This window comes from Chionomys nivalis, chromosome 3, assembly GCF_950005125.1.
Source record: "Chionomys nivalis chromosome 3, mChiNiv1.1, whole genome shotgun sequence".
Taxonomy (NCBI): domain Eukaryota; kingdom Metazoa; phylum Chordata; class Mammalia; order Rodentia; family Cricetidae; genus Chionomys; species Chionomys nivalis.
In genome coordinates this window covers 98,127,495-98,148,742 of record NC_080088.1, presented here as the reverse complement: position 1 = coordinate 98,148,742, position 21,248 = coordinate 98,127,495, and the positions used below count along the sequence as shown (strand labels likewise).

General features: G+C 50.3%; 1 protein-coding gene across 1 annotated transcript; it reads right to left on the bottom strand.

Annotated features, from left to right (window-relative positions):
* Positions 1–1,610: 1,610 nt before the first annotated feature.
* On the bottom strand, positions 1,611–13,064 carry Ssc4d (scavenger receptor cysteine rich family member with 4 domains). The gene is made up of 10 exons (XM_057765561.1): positions 12,879–13,064; positions 10,961–10,996; positions 10,511–10,816; positions 8,982–9,059; positions 8,177–8,491; positions 6,124–6,201; positions 5,131–5,205; positions 4,707–5,018; positions 3,646–3,723; positions 1,611–2,354 (listed from the first exon to the last, which is right to left on the bottom strand). The coding sequence occupies exons 1-10, from the start codon at positions 13,042–13,044 to the stop codon at positions 2,038–2,040; spliced, it is 1,761 nt and encodes a 586-aa protein (XP_057621544.1). The 5' UTR covers positions 13,045–13,064; the 3' UTR covers positions 1,611–2,037.
* Between the last annotated feature and the right edge of the window lie 8,184 nt (positions 13,065–21,248).

Genomic DNA, 21,248 nt, shown 5'->3' with positions numbered 1-21,248 from the left:
TCAGGCCACCCAGGGCTGCAGAGTGAGACCCTGTTTTAAAAAATAGAAAGAGAGAGACTATATATAGAGAGAGACAGAGAGACGGGTATCTAATACCTTGTATGCTAACCTAAGAATAAAATGGGGAGGGGCTAGAGAAATGAATGAGTGTAGAGAACTGGCTGCTCGTCCAGAGGCCTTGGGTTCATTTCCTAGCACCTAAATCAGGTAGCTCACAACTTGCTCCTAACTCCAATTCCAGGAGATATAACACCCTCTTCTGATCTCCAGGGGAACATGCAAACATGTTGTATATACGTATGAGTGCACACGCATGCACATGAGCACAGACACACACAATAAAAAAATCTGTGTCGGGGAGAAACAATTGGAGGAGTTGTGGCTCAGCGAATACTTGCCTTCCATGAATTAGGTCCTAGGTTCAATCACCAGTCCTGCAAAAATAAAACCAAACAAACAGAAAAAAACAAGCAAGCAGAAATGAAGTCTAAAGAAAGCAGTAAAGAATATCCTGAATAGGGGCTGAAGAGATGGCTCAGCGGTTAAGAGCACTGGCTGCTCTTCCAGAGGACCTGGGTTCAAGTCTCAGTACCCACATGGCAGCTCACACTGTTTCCAACTCTTGTTCCAGAGTTTGAGGTTAGCCTAGTTTACAAAGTGTGTTCCAGGACAGCCAGGGCTGTCTTGAAGAACAAAACAAACAAACAAACAAACAAACAAAAACCCAATCTAGAAATGCATAGGCGGAAAAGGGAAGAAGGTGTTGGGGCCTCTCTGAAAGCCCAGGCTGCCTTAAACTCCTAATCCACGTGCTTCAGCCTATAAATTCTTGGATCACAGACTTCTACCATCACCACCAATTCAGGCAGGGTCTCTCCCTCTAAACAAGGTCTTTTGTAGCTCAGGCTGACCTTGAACTCCTGATCCTCCTGCCAATGACTCCTTCAAAGAGGTAACAGCACAAGTGGGTACTACCCGGGTAGAGGCTTTTGTTTCTGTCATTTTACTTTCCTGGTTTATTCATTCAGGCTCTCTCACTCTAACTCTGGCTGGCCTGAAACTTTCAGCGCTCTTGCTTCCTCAGCACCCTCAGTACAGGGACTGGAAGCTGGACTTCCTCTCCTTTCCTGGATCTAGATTTGTAAGTGTGTGATAGAATAGGGAGGATGACCAGAAGCTCCTCAAGGAGCCTGAGGCTCCATGGTGATTCAGCATTTCCAGGCTGTGATGGGCCAGTGAAGAACTCCTGGATGATGCTCTTGGACCACAGCCTTTCATCTCTACGCTGGGTTTTCTCCAGAAAGTCCTGCCTGGAGTCTTTCCAGCTGCCCCAATACAGGTTCTCAAACAATGACCTCAGTTAAAAGACCAAGGAATAATGCTTTATTGACTTGGCACCTATAAACAGTGGCCACAGGCCTCCAGGCTTCTTTGCTACCGCAGAGTGGAGGCTCTGTGCCAGGGGCAGTGGAAATCAGAGACGGTGTAGGAAGGGGCTCCTCCTGTCCCTGCTTTGTCCCCTGAAGCCCCCTTGTTCAGCCGAGCACCATCTGAGTCCAGGTCCTCACCCAGCAGGGAAGGTGAGGACCTAGGACCTTCTGCAGTCCCCTCCCTGACAGTCTGTAGAAAGAACAGCCCAACCCCTTCTGCCTCCCCTCTTGTGGGGGGGGGGACCAAAACGGTCATTAGAAGTGTTTAAGGGCATTTGCCGTAAGCCCAAGCCTTGTGGACATGGGTGGAGAGAAGAACGGTTGGGGGTACGATATGAGTTTCCCCAAAGAGAAGAGGTGGGTCATTCTCCCACGTCTGTTTTGACTGGGCACATGACCACGTTCACTGTACTGGGTCTCTAGCAGGTGACAAGAGTCTGAGGCCACACAGCAAGAGGACGGGGGTGGGCACTGCAGTGTAGCTCCCCCTGCAAAGGGATAAAGGGGCACCAGGAGCTGCAGAAATCACAGGAGGGGATCCTTGAAAAGGAGGGGCAGTTCCCCAATAGGCTCCTTTGAAACGATCCAGAGAGCACAGCCAGCTGTGTCACAATGGCTGGCACAGGACACTGGCGTCCTCGCTGTGGTCACAGTTGTGGACATCCCAGCGGATATGAGAGCAGAGTAGCAAGGTGCTCTCATCTCCTCGGCATTTGACATTGTCCAAGAGGATGGGGCCTCTGCCTGGGCCAAAGTGGGCCTCGCCGGGGGCTGCCAGAGCCTGGCCACATCCCAGCTGACGGCACAGGACAATGGCTGCCCGTAGGTCCCAGGCATCATCGCAGACAGTGCCCCACCGCTGTCCTAGGAAGAGCTCTACACGCCCCTCACATCGGTGGCTTCCACTAGCCAAGCGGAGGTGCCCTGTGTTGGAGATAAGGCCGGAAGGTCAGAAGAGCCCACAGGCTCAAGAGATGGCTCCATGGTTGCCATCACGTCACGTGGCTTGAGTTCCACCCCCAAGAACCAATCAGTGAAGGAAGAAGAGCAATTCCCACAGGTTGTGTCCCCTGACCTTCACATTCATACTGTTGTGTGTTCACATGGGTGTGAACACATGCATGCACATACACACAGACACCAATAAATAATGCTGGACACGGTGGTGCACACCTTTAATCCCAGCGCTAGGGAGGCAGAGGCAGGCGGATCTCTGCGAGTTTGAAGCCAGCCTGGCCCACAGAGCAAATATCAGGTCAACCAGAGCTATGTAGTAAGATCCTCATGAGACAATAATAAAAAACTGTTTTTAAAAGGAGGAACTGACATGCTGGAAACTTCCATGCTAGACTAGGTCAAGGGATGCCCTGGGAGCCCTCAGGACAGTACGTGACATTGAAGCTGCGCAGCAGGACTTGAGACTGAAGAAACAACTCGTGCCTCAGTGCTGTGCTCTCTGCTAAGGCCTCTGCTCACAGTCTCAGTCCCTTAGCCATAGGTTAGCTACCTGGGGGCTGTGACCATGTCTTCTCTTATGCCCCAAAGTTTCCTGTCTCCCCTTCTGCACCCTGGATTCCCTGAGATAACTAGTTGTTTTTCTGAGAAGTATGTGGCCTAGGCTGGCCTTGGATTCGCTATCCTTCCAACCTAAATCTCCATAATGGCGGGATGAAAGCCATGGGCCCATCACGCTAATTCTGCATTCTCTAGCTCCTAGATTGGATCTCTATCCTTTCAGTTCGATCCCACCCCAACACTAGAAGTCTCTAGATTGCTCTAGTATTTAGACTTGGGCTTCAAATACACAGAGCTGGCCTTGAACTGATTTTTCTGCCTCAGTCAAAGTGTTGGGATTACAGGGGTGTTCCAAGACACCCAATTTATGAGGTGCTGTGTCATAGATAAAGCCAGGGGTCAGAAAGGGCTGGTCCACGGATGACATGGCTAGAGACTGAACCTGAAGATCCTGCAAGCCAGGCAAGCACTCCACCCACAGGACTATATCCCCTACTCCCGACCCCCCAGTTCCAGACTACTCTAGTTTAAAATCCACCTCCTCCTTCCTGGGTATTATACTCCCATCAGTGAGGCTTGGGAACAGCCACAAAAGGACAAGTGTTCTAGGACCTGGTCAGTTCTGCTTTGCCCTTCCTCAGTCCAGGTTCATCTTAACCCCAAGGTTCCAACCTCATTTTCAGTGGCAGTAAGCACCTACCATCTCTGGGCCGAGGACTGGGCATTCGGGTGGTCTCAGAACCATCCTGCTGGACTTGGAGTCCCAGCTCCTCTGGGCCTGGCTCAGCAAGAGCAGAAAAAAAAAGTAGGGGGCTGTCACGTTGGGAAACATGCTCCCTAGAGCCAGGTCACCTCTCCTAACCTTCCCATGTTGTAGAGACAGAAAGGACCCCAATGAACTGCCAAGACAAAGGAGGGCCCCCGAGGCCTGGGCAGCCAATAAAGATGGAGATGCCACTTTCTTCAGCAAGCAATGAACAAAAGGAGTACACCATGTCTCGTCAGACTTTGTAAGCAGCCTTTTTTCACTGATTTCTCTGAAAAGTCAAAGGCTATCTCTGGGAAAGTAGTTTACTCCACCTGCTTCCTCTCCAACACTAGTACTTAGGAGGAACCTTGACTCAGCAGGGAGGGAATCACACAACCCTATACAAGTCGGAGACAGCACAGCACGAACCCTCCCTACGTCGCACCCTATTCTCTCCCTGCAGAGGACTCGCCCTTCCGGTCACACCGCTACCGCACAGGCGCAAGCAGTGCCTGGAGGATGCGGCTACTCCCCTGTGCGTAATACTTCCGCTGCAGTGCAGCAGAGACTGCCACGCCCATTCCTCATCAGACCCCGCTTAGCCCTTATCACAGAGCATGCGCGGCGAAGCCCCGCCCACTCTCGACTACCCGCCCACAAAACAGTGGGCGCCTGCGTGCAGTTGCTCGTCTTTTCAATCTTGGACCGGCCCTAAAGGCTACGCAGGTCCCCACGGGGCAGTAGGCGCAGGCGCACCACCCCACCCATGCCTTTCAGGCTTGGCCCCACCCCCGCTGCAGGGTTTCAAGAGGCCACGCCCACGAGGCTGTGTGTGCCTATGCCCCGCCCCACGCATAACCCCGCCCATATTGCCTGCGAGCGCATGCGCACACCCCAGCGTGTGCGTCTACACGTCTCGTCCCGTTCGCCCGCGCCCCGCCCACATCGCGCAAAGCGCCCGCGGGCGGCCCCGCCCATTCCTCCTCGGACTCCACCCCTCCCGCCAGCTTCACCTGCGCACAGGGCTCCGGCGTCTTCGTGATGGCCGCAGTTGTGCTGTCCCCAGCCCAGGTGGAAGCAATCGCTGAGGCGGGCCTCGGTCCCAGTGCAGCCTACGTTGTCCAACAGCACGGGGCCTCGGCCATAGCCGAAATGACCAAGGCCCGTGGCTCCGAGCGCGGGCCCGCACCCCGCCTCGCGGCAGGCCACGCGCGCGTCCGCGAAGTCCCAGTCATCATCGCACACGGTGCCCCAACCCCCGGCGTACAGCACTTCCACGCGGCCGCGGCACGGGCTCGGGCCGCCTACCAGCCGCAGCCTGCCGCCTGCAGGGCGCACAGGCCGGTGCCAGAGTGGCCGGGCTGGGGCGGCGGGATCCCTACTGCAGCCCGCATCCCACCCGCTCCCACCCCGGGCGGGACCCGGGAGGCCACTTACTCTTCTTCCCCGAGGCCCAGGCTGCCGTGGTGAACCGCATGGTATCCCTGGAAGGCAGGGCACCAACTCCTGTAGCTGTCGAGACAGGGGAGCCTTTGAAGGGGGTGGGGGACGAGGAGGCCATTTTACCACACCCACGTTTCTGCCCAGAGCCACAGTGCTATCTGTGAAGTCGCCAGAAAACTTGATAAAAATAAACATCTTTTGAGGTTTTCCTTTTTTTTTTTTCAAGACAGGTTCTCCTGTAACCTTGAATGGCCTGGAACTCACTATACAGACAGGGTTGAGCTCAGATCTCCCTCCAGAGTTCTAGGGTTAAAATCTTTTGGGTTTTGAAGACAAGGTCTTGCTGTGTCATTTAAGTTGGCTTTGGACTCCAAAGCCGTCAGGCCTTAACTTGGTGTTTATGTGGTGCTGGGATATAACTGAGTTAAAACCCTCAACTCCCAAATCTTAAATATATTAATTTTTATTATTTTTATTTTATTTTCATTGGTGTTTTTGCCTACATGTATGTCTGTATGAGAGTGTCAGAAGTCCTGGAACTGGAGTATAGACAGGTGCAAGCCGCCACGTGGGTGCTGGGACTTGAACCCAGGTCCTTTGGAAGAGCAGCCAATGCTCTTAAACACTGAGCCGTCCCTCTAGCCCCAAATATACTAATTGGAATCATAGTGATAGTTGTAGCTCTAATTCCAAACTTCTCACCTTGATTTTCAATTTGAATTCCCTCACATGGACTTTCAATTCCCTACCTCAGCAGCAATCCCTGATTTGACTCAAACATTTTAAAGAAATCTCTTACCCACTCTTGTTTCAGAGAATCTGAATGTCATGCATGCTCCCACCTGCTCGTTTCTACCCATGTCTACTATCTGCTCCAAAGCCTTAGCCGAAGTCACTTTCCCGTGTCTTCTAGAACAGTTTCCTTAGTTCCTACCCCTTCCTGGAGCCTAGTCCCAACCCTGGCAGCTGGGAAGGTGGGCTCTTCACCTGCTGGCTCAGTGCGCCATGCCCAGTCTTCTTTCGTGGCCAAGGAAGGCGGTGCAGTGAAAGTTGGAGGACCCAGGGCTGGAGCAGGAGAAAAGACAGAGGGTCAGACATAGGACTGAGGTTGTCTCCCAAAAGAAAACAAATTTGGCTCGCAGGACTTGGAGCCCAGCCAGGACATGAAGATCCCCGTTCAACCTTGACCCTAGTAATCTGTGTGGCACACAGATGGGTGCAAACCTGTTGCTTGCTTTCATTTCTGTGTCCCGTGTTCTTATGAAGCCCAATGTGTACAGCATACAAAGATACAGAGCTTTGCCTGCTAGGGACCTCTGCTCATTTCTGAGGGACTCACAGAATATAACAAGGCTAATTTTCAGGCCGGGCGATGGTGGCGCACGCCTTTAATCCCAGCACTTGGGAGGCAGAGGCAGGCGGATCTCTGTGAGTTCGAGACCAGCCTGGTCTACAGAGTAGTTCCAGGACGGGCTCCAAAGCCACAGAGAAACCCTGTCTCGAAAAACCAAAAACAAACAACAACAACAACAAAAAACAAACAAACAAACAAAAAACAAGACTAATTTTCTGGCTGGGGACATAGCTCAGTTGGCAGAGTGCTTGCCTAGCATGCACGAAGCCCTAGGTCCATCCTAACATCTCGTGAAATGATTGTGGTTGTATATGTCTGTAATCCGAGCACCAGGAAGGTGGAGGCAGAAGGATCGGAAGTGTAGAGTCACCCTTTAAGTACTGAGTTCAAGGCCAGGCTAAAATAAAAGATAAAATCTTTATCCTATTCTCTAGATAAAATGAGGCTAGAAAGGGAGAGAGCGTGAACTCTATTGAGCAAGGTCAGTGGTGATTTTGCTTGGGCTCTGGGTCACTCTGGGTAAGGCTCTGCCTTTTACTACCTCAACTTTCCCATCTCTAAGATGGGAATGATAACCTGGTTTGCCGCAAACACTTTCCATCTAATAGAACAGAATCCATTCGTGAAATGGTGTCCTGGCTCCACAAATCTTATTTGCTGGGCTAAGGGTATATTTAGCACAGTGGTAGAGTGCCTGGTTTATATGCACAACGTTCTGGGTTTGATTCCCCAGCACACAACGATAATAACTCATCTGTTAGACAGGGTGTGAGGGCTAGTGTATGTAATACCTGCACTAGGGAAGCTAATATAGGAGGAAGGCCAACCTGGACTAGACAGAGACTCTGCCTCGGCAAGACAAAAATCACATCTATTTTATTTCACTTTGAGACAGGGTCTCACTAAGTAGCCCTGTCTGACCTGGCCTTGGATTCACAGAGATCAGCCTGTCATTGCCTCCTAAGAGCTGAGATTAAAGGAATGCACCACCAGGCCCAGCCTTTTATTATTTTACTTTGAGACAGGGTTTTATGTAGCCAGGCTGGCTTCAGACTCGTTATGTGGTGGAAGATGACCAGTTCGTTATGACACATGTCTTGAGTGCTGGAGTTACTGGTATGTACCAGTATGCCTGGTTTATGCGGGGCTAGAGATTACACTCAGGACTTCATGCATGCTAGGCAAGCACTCCTTTATCTAGCTACATCCTCCACCCCAATGCCTACTTTTTATTTACTGAAAACATCTCCCAAATTGGAAATAGGCCATAAAGGAGAATATTCTATTTATTATATCCTCAGAATTGTAAATAACTGAGCAGTGTTCTGCAGATAGGGGCTTTGAAAATATCTCCGAGGGAGCAATCCTGGAATATTTTTTGCTTTATTCGGAAATAGTCCATGAAGAATACTTGGAAAATGCTAGAAAATTCTGGAGGCATTTCTAATAACAGAGGAATAGTATGATATTCTATATAGCTTCAGTACTTGAGAATAATGAGGGTTATGCTAAGTTGCTTCCCCAGCGCAGGCCTGAGATAAAACAGGTAATTTCAGAGCCTTTCTGGAGAGGTCTGGAAAGAGTTAGCCAAGCCCTTTTCCCCATCCAGCCCTAGTTCGCTTCCTCCAGTTCTCCTCCCCCACCCTTTCTCCCCGGAAAGGCCCCGCCCCCGCCTGCTCCTGGCACCTGCACAGAGCGCCCCAGCGTCTTCGTGGTGTCCACAGTTGTGTACGCCCCAGCCGAGGCTCTGGCAGGCTGCCAGGCGGGGCTCGCCACCTTCGCAGTGAACATTGTCCAGCAAGATATGCCCGGTGCCATAGCCGAAGAAGGCATTAGTGGTGGCGGCCAAGGCGGTCCCACAGCCCAGTTGGCGGCACACAACTGCAGCATCCGGCAACCCCCAGTCATCGTCGCAGACAGTGCCCCACAGACCACCGTGCAGGATCTCCACCCGGCCTTGACACGGGCCGGAGCCGCCCACCAGGCGCACGCTGCCCTCACCTGGTGAAGGTGGATGGAGAAGGTGGGACAAGCAGCAACTTATAAGCCACGAGAAGGCATTTTCATTCACTTCATCTATGCACCGGTCCAAGGACAGTGCCCTCCCTAGGGCCTCAGGACCAAAACCCCAGCAGGGATAAACTAGCCTGCTCGCCCCTTGACCAAACCTTCTGACAGTCCAGAGTGTTGGATTGTGGGTCCCAGGATAACCAGTTTAGATTGTGTCATCCTGACCTAAAACCAGCCTTTTCTTTTCTATCCCTGCTCCACTGGCCTTCTCTAATGTTCTTGTTTGTCATGTCCAGAGGCCCAAAGAAACCCTCACTTTGCAAGATGTAGCTGTCACACTTCCTCTCCCACAAAGCCCTCCCTGATAGATGGGTCCCTCTTCCCCCAGGGGTCTTCCCTCTCCTTGTCCCTTGAAGCCCTCACCCCCCTCCAGTCACCTCCTCTAGCCTATCAAGGGTCTCCCCACACAAGCATGACTTACCTTTTCCGTTTTGGAGGGTTGTAGCGGGTGCTACACTGGTCAGCACCTTCCTTGTTGGGGGCTGAGTGTGCAAGAATTCTGCAGAGGAAGGAGGGAGGAAGCAAAGATGTGTGGATCTTTCCGTTCACCATCCTCACACAGCATGTGAGGTTGAGGAGTCTAGAGTCCTAAGATGCCTGCTTTCAGGATCAAAGCCCCAAGTCCTGGATATAGAGAGCCACTGTCTGACCTCACACTTGCTGTGTAGGTAAGAATGACCTTGAACTTCTGATCCTCTGGCCTCCCCAATGCTAGTATCATAGGCATGTGTCACCATGCCTGTCCAAAGGCCTAGTTCTTTTTTTTTGGTTTTTCAAGACAGGGTTTCTCTGTAGCTTTGGAGCCTGTCCTGGAGCTAGCTCTTGTAGACCAGGCTGGCCTCGAACTCACAGAGATCCACCTGCCTCTGCCTCCCGAGTGCTGGGATTAAAGGCGTGAGCCACCACCGCCGGGCCTAAAGTGGTTGACTTTTTTATTTTTGATTTTCTTTTTTTTTTTTTCTTTTGGTTTTTTGAGACAGGGTTTCTCTGTGGTTTTGGAGCCTGTCCTGGAACTAGCTCTTGTAGACCAGGCTGGTCCCGAACTCACAGAGATCTGCCTGCCTCTGCCTCCCAAGCGCTGGAATTAAAGGCCTGCGCCACCACCGCCCGGCTCCTTCCTTCCTTTCTTTCTTTTTGTTTTCTGTTTTTTGGTTTTCAAGATAGGGTTTCTCTGTGTAGCTTTGGAGCCTGTCCTGGAACTCACTCTGTAGCCCAGGCTAGACTCGAATTCACAGAAATCCATCTGCCTCTGCCTCCCAAGTTCTGGGATTTAAGGTGTGCGCCACCAATGCCCGGCTTAAGCCTAGTTCTTAATGCAGTTGACATCCCTGGGGAACTTACTAGAAAAATTAAATTCTCAGGCCCTACCGCAGACCTGCAGAATCAGAAAGTCTAGGCTGTGACTACAGCTTGTGTTCTTGCTCATGTTTGCCAGCTAGATAACAGCTCTCAACGCCAGTGACTCTGAGTTTCTGTTGTAGCTCTAAGCACTGCAGAGCTTGTAACCAGAGAGACCCCAGGGGTCTATTAAAAGGGAGGGGTAAGTCTGGTATGATGATTCATGCCTGTAATTCCAGCATTTAGCAGGTGGAGGGAGAAGAATCAGGAGTTCCAGGCCCGCCTGGTCTGCATGAGACTTCATGTCAAATGAATGAATGAATGAATGAATGAATGATGGATGGATGAATGGGGTGGGTGGGGCACATCTCAGTGGTAGATTACTTGCCTAGAGACACTCTGACACAGGCTGGGCATGTGTCTCAGTGGAAAAGTGATGGCCTAGCATGCACGAGGACCCAGGTTCAATCCCTAATCATGGAAAAAGAAAAACCAGGAGGTTCTGTGTGGGCATTCAAGCCCCACCTGGAACCCTGCTAGTCCCTTTGGTCCGTGAGCCAGAAGTACTCTAGCCAGCTTCCCTGGCCCCACGGCGTCCCCTCCTTCACTCACCATCACACAGGACCGCCACATCTTCATAGTGGAAGCAGTTGTGAACACCCCAGCCCCTGCTGCCGCACTCGCTCAGAGAAGCTTCCTGTCCCCGGCACTCCACGTTATCCAAGAAAATGGGGCCTCGGCCTTGGCCAAAGGCGAGGGGCCGCGGCACCGGCAGCGCCAGGCCACAGCCCAGCTGACGACACACCACGTTGGCATCCACCACATCCCAGTCGTCATCGCAGACACTGCCCCAGGAACCGCTGTGCATGACCTCCAGGCGCCCTCGGCAGCGGCTTGGGCCCCCTACCAGCCTCAGTTCTGTAAAAAGGGGGACAAGCCGGTGCGATGGGGAATCGGGAGCCCAAACTACAGGATGTCATGGGAGCCTTCAAACTAGTGTGGCTGGGCCATGCCAGCTTGGGAGTATCCGCGAACAGATGAAGGGGTAGAGGCAGAACCTACCTGGAAAGGGCAGTGGAGTTGGCTGGAGGGCACTGGCTGAAACAGAGGAAGAACGTGAGTCTCTGCTAGGTTTGGGGGAACTGGTCCCTTCACACAGCTTCCCCTTGCCCACGGTCTCACCATCACTCTCCTCCTCTTGGAGGCCTCCTTTTCCAAAGGCCTCATCTGTGGGACCACCTCCACCCTCCCTATCCCAGAGGTCCATAATCTCTAAAGATTGACTCCGGACCCATTCGTCTCGATAGCAAAATCTCAGTAGCTCCCTCTGCTACCTGCAAGGGATCTGAGTGGCCGAGGCTTCTCTCTCTACAAAGCAGTGTTTTGGTGTCATTTTTCATTTTAAGAATTAGTTATCATTATTGTTTTGTTTTTGTTTTTTCGAGTCAGGGTTTCTCTGTAAAACAGCTCTGGCTGTCCTGGAACTTGCTTTGTAGATCAGACTGGCCTCAAACTCAGAGATCCACCTTCCTCTGCCTTCCGAGTGCTGGGATTAAAGGCGTGGGCCACCATTTATGTGTGTATGTCTGTGGAGGTCAAAAACAATTTCTAGGAGTTGGATACCCACCTCTATCACATGGGTCTCAGGAATCGAACTTGGGTGGTTTCAGCAAGTGCCTTCCTCTGTCGGGTCATCTCATTAGCCATTTTAGTATTGTTTTAAAAATTATTTTATTCGCTAGCTGGGAGTGGTGGCACACACCTTTAATCCCAGCACTTGAGAGGTAGAGGCAGGCTGATCTCTGTGAGTTTGAGGCCAGTCTGGTCTACAGAGTGAGTTTTAGGGCAGCCAAAGATACACAGAGAAACCTTGTCTCAAAAACAAAAATACAAAACAAAACAAAAATAAATAAATAAAAAGAAAGGAAAAAAGGAAATTTTATTTTATTGTGTGCGTGTTTTGCCTACATGTTGTCTGTGTACTAAAAGCAGTACCGCCAGAGGCCAGAAGAGGGCATCAGATACTCTGGAACTGAAGTTAGAGGTCGTGAACCACAAAGAGGATGCTAGGAATTGAATTTGGGTTCTCTGGAAGAGCACTGAGTGTTCTTAACCAGTGAGCCATAGTCTCCAGTCCCTTTTCAATGATTTCTTGAGGAAATGTCACATAGTTCGGGCTCCCCTGGAATTTGCTGTGAAATTGAGTATGGTTTTGAATTTTTTAGCCTCCTGATTCTGTCTCCTAGGTGCTGAGGTTATAGACCTTGGCCAACATTCCTTATGCTTCTTCTCTTCAAATACATATATATGGTGTGTGTGTGTGTGCACACACACATGGGCACGCTCATGCATGCATGTGTCATGTACACAGGACAACTTTGGGAAGTTGAGTCTTTTTCCATCATGCAGATTCTAGGAATCTAGCTCAGGTCCTCTGCCTTGGTGACAAGCTTTCTCACTTGCTGTGTCATCTTGCCTGTCCTGTTCCTTTTGCTTGTTTGCTTGTTTTTCAAGACAGGGCTGTCTGTCCTGGAACTTGCTTCAGAGACCAGGCTGACCCCAAACTCACAGAGATCCGCCTGCCTCTGCCTCTCGAGTGCTGGGGGTAAAGGCTAGTTTTTGTTTGCTTGTTTGGCTTTTTGGAGACAGGGTTTCTCTGTGTAGTCCTGGCTGCAGACCAAGCTAGCCTCAAACTCGGAGATCTGCCTGCCTCTGCCTCCCGAGGGCTGTGATTTAAAGGTGTGCGCCACCACTGCCTGGCTTGTTTTTGTTGTTTTGAGACAGGGTCTCATATAGCCCCAGTTGGCCTGGAACTTGATAGGTAGCTGAGTATGTCCTTGATTCTCTGACTCTTCTGCTTCGACTTTCTGAGTACTGGAATGAGAGATATGTGCCACCATGCCTGGTCTCCTGCCATGGTTGACAGTGGAGAGAACGGAGAGTTAGAGAGGAATAGCAGGGGCTGCCTGGGGATACTCACCCAGTGGGAAGAGAAGAAGCAAGGACAGCGCTGGGGGGAGGGGCAAAGGGGCTGCACCCCCCTCCCCAGGCTTCCATCCCCGGCTCCACTCCTCAGGCTGGGGACCCATTTCTATCTCTGTTTCTTTGTGCGTCCAGCCAGTGGATGGCTTTTTAGAGGGTCCCATCAAGAATCGGAGGAGTGGTCACAGCTGGACCATCTGGAACTCCAGATCCCCAGTGTTTTCTTCCAGCTGCATGGGCCAGCTGCGGGGGGAAGGACATATCCACATGGGGTTGACATTCCTAGTGGAGGGAAAGACAGGCGCGGCAGCTAGAAGATGAGAAAGATGGGCGTGGGCCAGGCCATAGCTCAGTAGCGTGCCTACTGCCTTTGAGAATCTGGTGGAATGGCTCGGCAGTAGAGAGCTTACACATCATCCCTTACCGAGGAGCTGGCGGTGTGGCTCAGTGTTGGAGCCCTTTCTGAACTCACACAGGCCCTAGGTCCATTCACAAAAGGGGAGATGGGGTGAGTAGGGAAATTTTTAAGGAGCTGCATTTGGCTGTAGCTGAGGCGTGTGAAGACAAAGGATGGCCATATGGGCTTGGCAGGCTGGTGGGTTCCAACCAAGGCAGACCCGGAGACTCAGAGTTATCCTCCAGGCCTTCATAGCCCAAAGTGTGGTTGCTACTATGGGTGGTACTTAAATAACCCAGTTAATTTAAGGGGGCTGTAGGTATATATTTAAATTTTATTTATCTATTTATTTAATTAATTATGTCATTATCATTATTATTTATTTCTCTATGTATTCCTGCCTATCTTAGAATTCACTGTGTAGACCAGGCTGGCTTCGAACTCAGAGATCCCCCCTGCCTCTGCTTCTCTAGTATGGCATGTGCCACAACTGCCCTGTTGATTTTCTTTTCTTTTCTTTCTTTTTTTTTTTGGTTTTTTGAGACAGGGTTTCTCTGTAGCTTTGGAGCCTGTCCTGGAACTAGCTCTGGTAGACCAGGCTGGTCTCAAACTCACAGAGATCCGCCTGCCTCTGCCTCCCAAGTGCTGGGATTAAAGGCGTGCGCCACCACCGTCCGGCTTCTTCCCCCCTTTTTAGAGGCTTTTTAGGAATGTTTTTCCAGAAAGGGTTTTTTATGTGTAACCCTGGCTTCCCTGAATTTAGCCCTGTAGACCAGGCTGGCCTTGAACTCAGAGATCTGCCTGCTTCTGCCTCCCAAGTGCTGGGATCAAATGTGTGCACCATCACCATCCAGCTGAATTTTTTTGTTTATTTGTTTGTTTTAAGACAGAGTTTTACTACACAGCTCTGCCTACCCTAGAACTGGCTATGTGGACCATGCCAGGCTTGATCACAGAGACCTGCCTGCCTTCCTCCTGAGTGCAGATCCTGTCTCAAGAAATAACGTGCAGAGAACCTGGACAACAATGAGGACCCTAAGAGAGACACACATGCACCTAATCTACATGGGAAGTAGAAAAAGACAAGATCTCCTGAGTAAACTGGGAGCATGGGGACCATGGGAGAGTGTTGAAGGGGAGGGGAGAGAAAGGGAGGAGAGCAGAGAAAAATGTATAGCTCAATAAAATAAAAAAAAAAATTAGTGCCACCATAAAAAAGAAAGAAAATAACGTGCAATGATCGAGGAGAACATTTGCCATCAACCGCTGGTCTCCCATGTACTTTATGTGTGTGCACGACTGCAAACACACACACTCACGCACGTGCGTGCACACACACACAAAACGTGGAGCCAGGAAGATCAAGAGATCAGGTCAGGCTGGAGAGATGGCTCAGCGGTTAAGATTGCTCACATGTGCTGCTCTTCCAGAAGGACCCAGGTTCGTTCCCAGCACTTACATGGTGACTTGTAACCACCCCTAACTCCAGTTCCAGAGGACCCAATGCCCTCTTCTGACCACCATAGGTACCAGCCACACACGCACATACACATAACACATATGTAGGCAAAGCACTCATGCACAGTCAATAGATAAATATTTTAAAAAAGAGTTCAAGGTCACCCTCAGCTACGTAGTAAGATGGAAGTCAGCCTGGGCTACAATGAGGCTCTGTCTCAAAAATCAAACAAAACAAACACCCAGTTATGGTTATTTACTTCTGAGGCAGGGGAATTGTCACAAGTTTGAGGCAAAGCCTGGCTACCTGGTGAGTACCAGGCCAGCTTGAGTTTTGGAGAGTGAGACCCAGGCTCGGTTTCCTGTTCCTCTCAAAAAACCAAAAACAAAAACAAAATCTCCAGGCCGGACTGGAGAGATGGCTCAGTGGTTAAGAGCACTGGCTGCTCTTCCAGAGGACCTGGGTTCCATTTCCAGCACCCACATGGCGGCTCACAACTGTCTGTGACTACAGCCCGGAGGTATCTGGCACTCACACACAGACATACATGCCGGCGAGATACCATATAAAAATAAATCTTAAAAAAATATTCCCCGAGGAAGGCAGGCCTCTGTGAGTGAGGGTCAGCCTGGTCTAGAAGACAGCTCCAGGTCAGCCAGGGCCTGCCTAAAAACAAAAAACAAACAACTCTACCTGCGAGTCGCAATGAAATTTTACATAGTTTGTGCATGCGCTCAGATCCAAAGAGTAAGGGAAGACGCACAGATGCAGAAAATAGCTGGAGTGCAGAGGGGGCAGGACCGGGCTTGCATGGGCTGGAGGAGAGAAGCACACACCTGCCTCCCAGCCCCTTTGAGGCCGGGCATGGCGGCCGTCAGTAGAGGAGAAAATGGCCTGTGTGGGATCCTTGAAGCCCAAGGTGCCCAGGGGATTGGTGCCCCTCCCTGGAGGATCTCTCCCTTGCTTTTGACTCCACCCTGGCGTGCAGACAGTGCATTTGGACAGAGAGTTGAAAACAGATCTGGATGCAGACACGAGGTTTTCAACACTCCATTCATGGAAGCCCAAGATAGTCCCCCGCAGAATAATCCCCTTTTGTCTTCCTACCACCCTGACTGGAGACAGCTGGGACCCGGGAACTGGGAACCGTAAGGATGGCAGCTACAAGTCAGTCTTTCCTGGTAGGGATACGTAATTTCCTGGGCCTTCCCATGGCTCCCAGGTTCTAAGGGAGCCCTCCCCCGACCCCGGACCCGTTCACCTCGCTCCCTGAGGGACCCTGCCAGAAATCCTCAGATGCCCCTAAGGTATTCCCTGCTTCTGCAGCCTAGGATGCCAGAGAGACAGCCACTCTCCTCCAGGATAGCTGACAGGGACTTGAAATCCCAGACAGCCTGACTCTCCAGATCACGGCGTGCCAGGGAACCCAGGCTCAGCCCCACCGCCTTCAGCTCCAAACTGACTCCTCGAGTCTGTCCCTCTCCCTGTCCCTTTCTCAGTGGACAGCCGTGGAGGGACCGCTTTGTCCTTGTCCTAAGAGGCTGTGGTGCTTTCCTTTGTTTTTGAAGAGGGTTTTAAACTCCTCTGTAGCCAAAGGTGACCTTGTGCGCTTCACGTTCCTGTTTCCACCCCTGAACGCTGGGATTATAGGCGCGTGCCCCACCACATCTGCCTTCCAGGGTTGTTTCAGATATTTGTGTTCTAGTTTTATGGGGGTGGGTGTCTGGCCTGCAGGTATATATGGGCACTGCATATGTAGCTGGTATCTGGGGAGGCCAGAAGAGGGCGTTGGGACTAGAGTTGTTATAGACAGCTGTGAATCACCATGTGGGTGCTGGAAATCGAACCCTGGACCTCAGCAAGAGCAGCCACTGCTCTTAACTACTGATCCAGGGTTCTTGAGTCTTCTTAGGTTTCTTTCTCAGCCCCAGTGGGGCAGGTGATCAGAGGCTGCAAAGCCACGTTGTTCTTATTTGCAAAATGGTCTCATAGTCTCTCCCTTATACTTGCTGCCACATTAAATGGGCTAATGTTTATAAAAGGTTTGCCCAGTGTCTGGTCTGCTCTAATGTGCTAGCAGTTGCTATGAGTGCCTCCATTTGCAGACCCTCCACGATAAGAACCAGATCTTAGTCAACAGTTATATGTGGCACAGGGTGTTCAACAAATGTTTGTTGAATGACTGAATGAAATTGTGGCTATGGAGTCATAGAACAAAGCAGTTAGAAGGGTCTCAGGAAGCAGTCAATGAGTTGGCTCAGCGGGTAAAGGCGATTGCTGCCAAGTCTGATGACCTGAGTTCAAGAGTTCAATTCCCAGGATCAACATATTGGTAGGAGAGAACACTCTTGCAAACTGCCCTGTTACTGGTCGTGTGTGTGTGTGTGTGTATGTGTGTGTTGTGTGTGTGTGCCTGTATACACATAAATAAATAATGTAATATTAAGAGTTTTTTTTTTTAAAAGGGTCTCTGGAGGTCTTAATAGGAAACTGTTACTACACACAGAGAACACACACACACACACTCACACCAGCAAAACTGAAGGATTCGTACCTGTGGGGGTGTTCTGGGCTCTTTCCGTCCCTTTGTCTCCAGATAATCAAAGTTCCAACAACTGCCTCTGCCCTGGGAAGTTTAGGAGGGGGAAGGGCCCCCCAAATGCAGATCAACACAGACCTTTCTTCTTTTCTTTCCGTAGCTGGAAGGAGAGAAGAGGCGATATCGCTGGCCATGGAGCTGCTGGTGGCCCCAGCCTGTCCCCACCTGACCTTTGGGGCCCAGAGAGGAGAAGGGAGAGTGGAGGTGGTCCTTAGTGTTGTGAGCGGCCCAGAGGAAGGGCACGGAGGAAAAGGAGGAGCCCTGAGGCCAGGTGGCCCCTCCTTTCTCCCAGCTCTCTCTTCTAGGCTCAGGTTGCAGAAAAACCTGAATGGGTCCCTACCCCGGTCAGGAGGACAGCTGCAACATCAGACACAGGCGATGGAGAAGCAGCCTGGGCTACACTGTGAGAACAAGGTTATCCTCAGCTACCTAGTAAGACCCTCTCTCAACACAGAAATAGAAACGAAGGGAGGAAATCAACAATCAGGGCAAGGGAGATGGCTCACAGGGTGAGGGTGCTTGTTCAGCATGCTTGGAAAATCAAAGTCAAGCCCCCAAAAAGCAAAAGAAGCCAGGCCTGGGGGTGCACGCACTCAGGAGGCAGAGGCAGGTGGGACTCTGTGAGTTCTAGGACAGCCGGAGATAAATAGTGAGATCCTGTTTTAAACACAGACACAAATTCTATGGCACTCATTTACTTGTGTGAACATGTGTAGGTGCACATGTGCCTGTCCGTGAATGTGGCAGTCAGCGGACACCTTGCATGAGTCAGTTTTTTCTTCCACAGTGTAGGTTTTGAATATTGAACTCAGGTCATCCGACTTGGTGGCAAGTTCCTTTACCCAACTGAGCCATCACACCAGCCCACAAAACAAGTTTCCTAAGAGTACAGAGAGCTGGTCAAATGCTTCTCTCTCTCTCTCTCTCTCTCTCTCTCTCTCTCTCTCTCTCTCTCTCTCTTTTGGTGGGGGTGGTTTCCAGGCAGGGTTTCCCTGTGTAGTCCTGGCTGTCGTAGAACTCACTTTGTAGACCAGGCTGGCCTCGACCTCAGAGATCTACCAAATGCTTCATTTGCATGCAAATCTTTCATTACTTACTAGATGGAATCATTTTAGCGGTGGAGCACCACTGGCCTCCATTCTGATGTGCTCTGGTGGTGTTCTAGAAGAACCCAAAACGCAGAAAGCATGGCTCTAGGTTTAGGTCAAGGGATCAAGGAGAAAAAACCAAAATTCATTTTTAACATCTCAAGACAATGACTTAGAAAAGAGCTAACTTTTTTCATTTTTTTGTATTAGTTATCTGTCTATTTATTTATCTATTTATGGTCCGGCTGTGGATGGAACCCAAGGCATTGCGCATGCTAAGCAAGTACTCTATCACTGAACCATGCCCCCAGTCCTTCACTGGGGACTTCTAGGCGGGAGCTATACCACAGTCTTTAAAAAATTTTGATGCCGGGCGGTGGTGGCGCACGCCTTTAATCCCAGCACTCGGGAGGCAGAGGCAGGTGGATCTCTGTGAGTTCGAGGCCAGCCTGGTCTACAAGAGCTAGTTCCAGGACGGGCACCAAAGCTACAGAGAAACCCTGTCTCGAAAAACCAAAAAAAAAAAAAAAAAAATTTTTGATTAAGCCAGGCAGTGGTAGTGCACGCCTTTAATTCCAGCACTCGGGAGGCAGAGGCAGGAGGATCTCTGTGAGTTCAAGGCCAGCCTGGTCTACAAGAGCTAGTTCCAGGAAAGGCACCAAAAACTACAGAGAAACCCTGTCTCGAAAATAAAAAAAAAATTTTTTTTTGATTAATATTTTATTTATTTGTTGGAATAATTTTAAATTTTTCCTTTATGTGTATGTTTTGCTTGCTTATATTTCTTTCTTTCTTTCTTTCTTATTTTTAAAGATTTATTTATTTATTATGTAGTATGCAGTGTTCGGTCTGCAAGTATGCCTGCACCAGGAGAGGACACCAGATCTCATTCCAGAGCGTTCTGAGCCACAGTTGCTGGGAATTGAACTCAGGACCTCTGGAAGAGTAGGCAGTGCTCTTAACCTCTAAGCCATTTCTACAGTCAAACTTGGATATATTTCTGAACATCACATTTGTGCCTGGAGCTTTTGGAAGTGAGAAGAAGGCATTTGACCCCTTGAGAATGGAGTTACAGACAGTTAGTTGTGAGCCTCCATGTAGGTGCTGGGAACCGAACCCAGGTCCTCTGTAGGCCTGTCAAATGTTCTAACTACTGAGCCATCTCTCCTGCCTTTTATTTATTTTTTTTAAAGATTTATTTATGTGGTGATGGCACATGCCTTTAATTCCAGCACTCAGGAGCAGAGGTACGTGGATCTTTGTGAGTTCAGGGCCAACCTGGTCTACAGTGTGAGTTCCAAGATAGCCAAGGCTAAACAGAAAAACCCTTTCTCAAAAAAAAAGAGAGATTTATTTATGAATATGTATATGTGTGTGTTAGTATTTGCCATGTGCAAATGAGTGTTTGAGGAAGCCAGGAGAAGCTTCTACAAATCTCCTGTAGCTGGAGTTATAGGTGGTTTAGGAGCCACCCGGTATAGGTGCTGGGAATTGAACTGGGGTCCTCTGGAAGGGCAATAAGTGAACCTAATTACTGAGTTGTCGCTCCAGACTTTTGTGGGTTCTGGGGACTGAACTCAGATCCTTAGACTTTGAGGCAGACACTCTGAGCTGTGGAGTCCTCTCAACAGCTCCCTCTGTTTATTTTGTGAGATTGGCTCTTGCTGTGTCATCAAGGCTGGCTTCAATCCCACAAGCCTCCTCCCTCAGTCTCCTACATCCTGGGATTTCAGGCTGCTTCACCACAGCCTCACACAGCTCCAGCTTTTTGTCTGCTGACCTGTAAGGGAGGATCGCCCAGTTCAGGGAGGAATGGGGACGTGAGCACAAAGCACAGACTGACTCTGCTCTTCCATCTCGAACACTGCTCCTGTTTCCAACACAACTGGCAAACACAGCCAAGGCTAACAAACTTGCCAGGGCCCCAAGGTTAGGCCCCTCCCCAATCCTAGGAACCCGCAGCCCTTTATTAATTGCTGCCAGGACTCAGGTGCGGTAATCACCTGAATCTAATCAAGATCCAGTCCCTCCTCCCACCCAGGGCTGACCGCAGCATCTGTCAGTTTCAGTACTTCGATATTTTCGCTCACCATGTCCAACATGTGAGCCTGACGCCCCCAGGGTTGTGCCCGGCCAACTTCAGTGTCCTTCTAGGCTCCTCTCCAGGGACCTGGGTTTCAGTCACAGGCCCACCTGACTGATCCATCTTGGTTCTCACAGCTATGGTATTTGAGACAGGGTTTCTCTGTAGCTTTAGAGCCTGTCTTGGAACTAGCTCTGGTAGACCAGGCTGGCCTTTAACTCACAGAGATCCACCTGCCTCTGCCTCCCAAGTGCTGGGATTAATGGCTTGAGCCACCACCTTTACATTTTTTTTCCAATTAATTTTTATGTGTGAGTGTTTTGCTTGTATGTACATCATAAAGGGTGGTTGCAGCCCCTGGACCTGGGGTTATGGACAGTTGTGACCTGCCATGTGAGTACTGGGAATTGAACCCAAATGCTCCTAAGGACTGAGCTCTCTCTCCAGCCCAGCTCCCTTAACATCTTTACTGGCCAGCAGAGGGCAGCTTGCACTGAGCCTTGTCTATGTGCCTTCCTAGGCTGGATTCTTTAACTTCCCATGGGTCAAGCAAGCATTCCCAGGGCGTGTAAATGGTAAATGTTTATTCTAAGTGATACCTGCTGAGGAGTCTGCTGCCAGGTGTGCACTAAGGGACTGATTGCCTTTTTTTTTTAAAAAAGATGTTTTTATTTGATAAGCACTGGGGTTGGGAACACTGCAACCTTCCTCGGGCTCCGTGCACACAGCTCTGAAATGACAG

Bases quoted from the DNA above. Each gene is read 5' to 3' on its own strand.
- Ssc4d (XM_057765561.1), bottom strand. From the start codon at position 13,044: ATGGGACCCTCTAAAAAGCCATCCACTGGCTGGACGCACAAAGAAACA. The intron at 10,817-10,960 runs GTAGGTTCTGCC...CCCTTTTTACAG, and splicing joins AACTCCACTGCCCTTTCCAG to AACTGAGGCTGGTAGGGGGC. The intron at 9,060-10,510 runs GTGAGTGAAGGA...CTTCCTCTGCAG, and splicing joins TGTGGCGGTCCTGTGTGATG to AATTCTTGCACACTCAGCCC.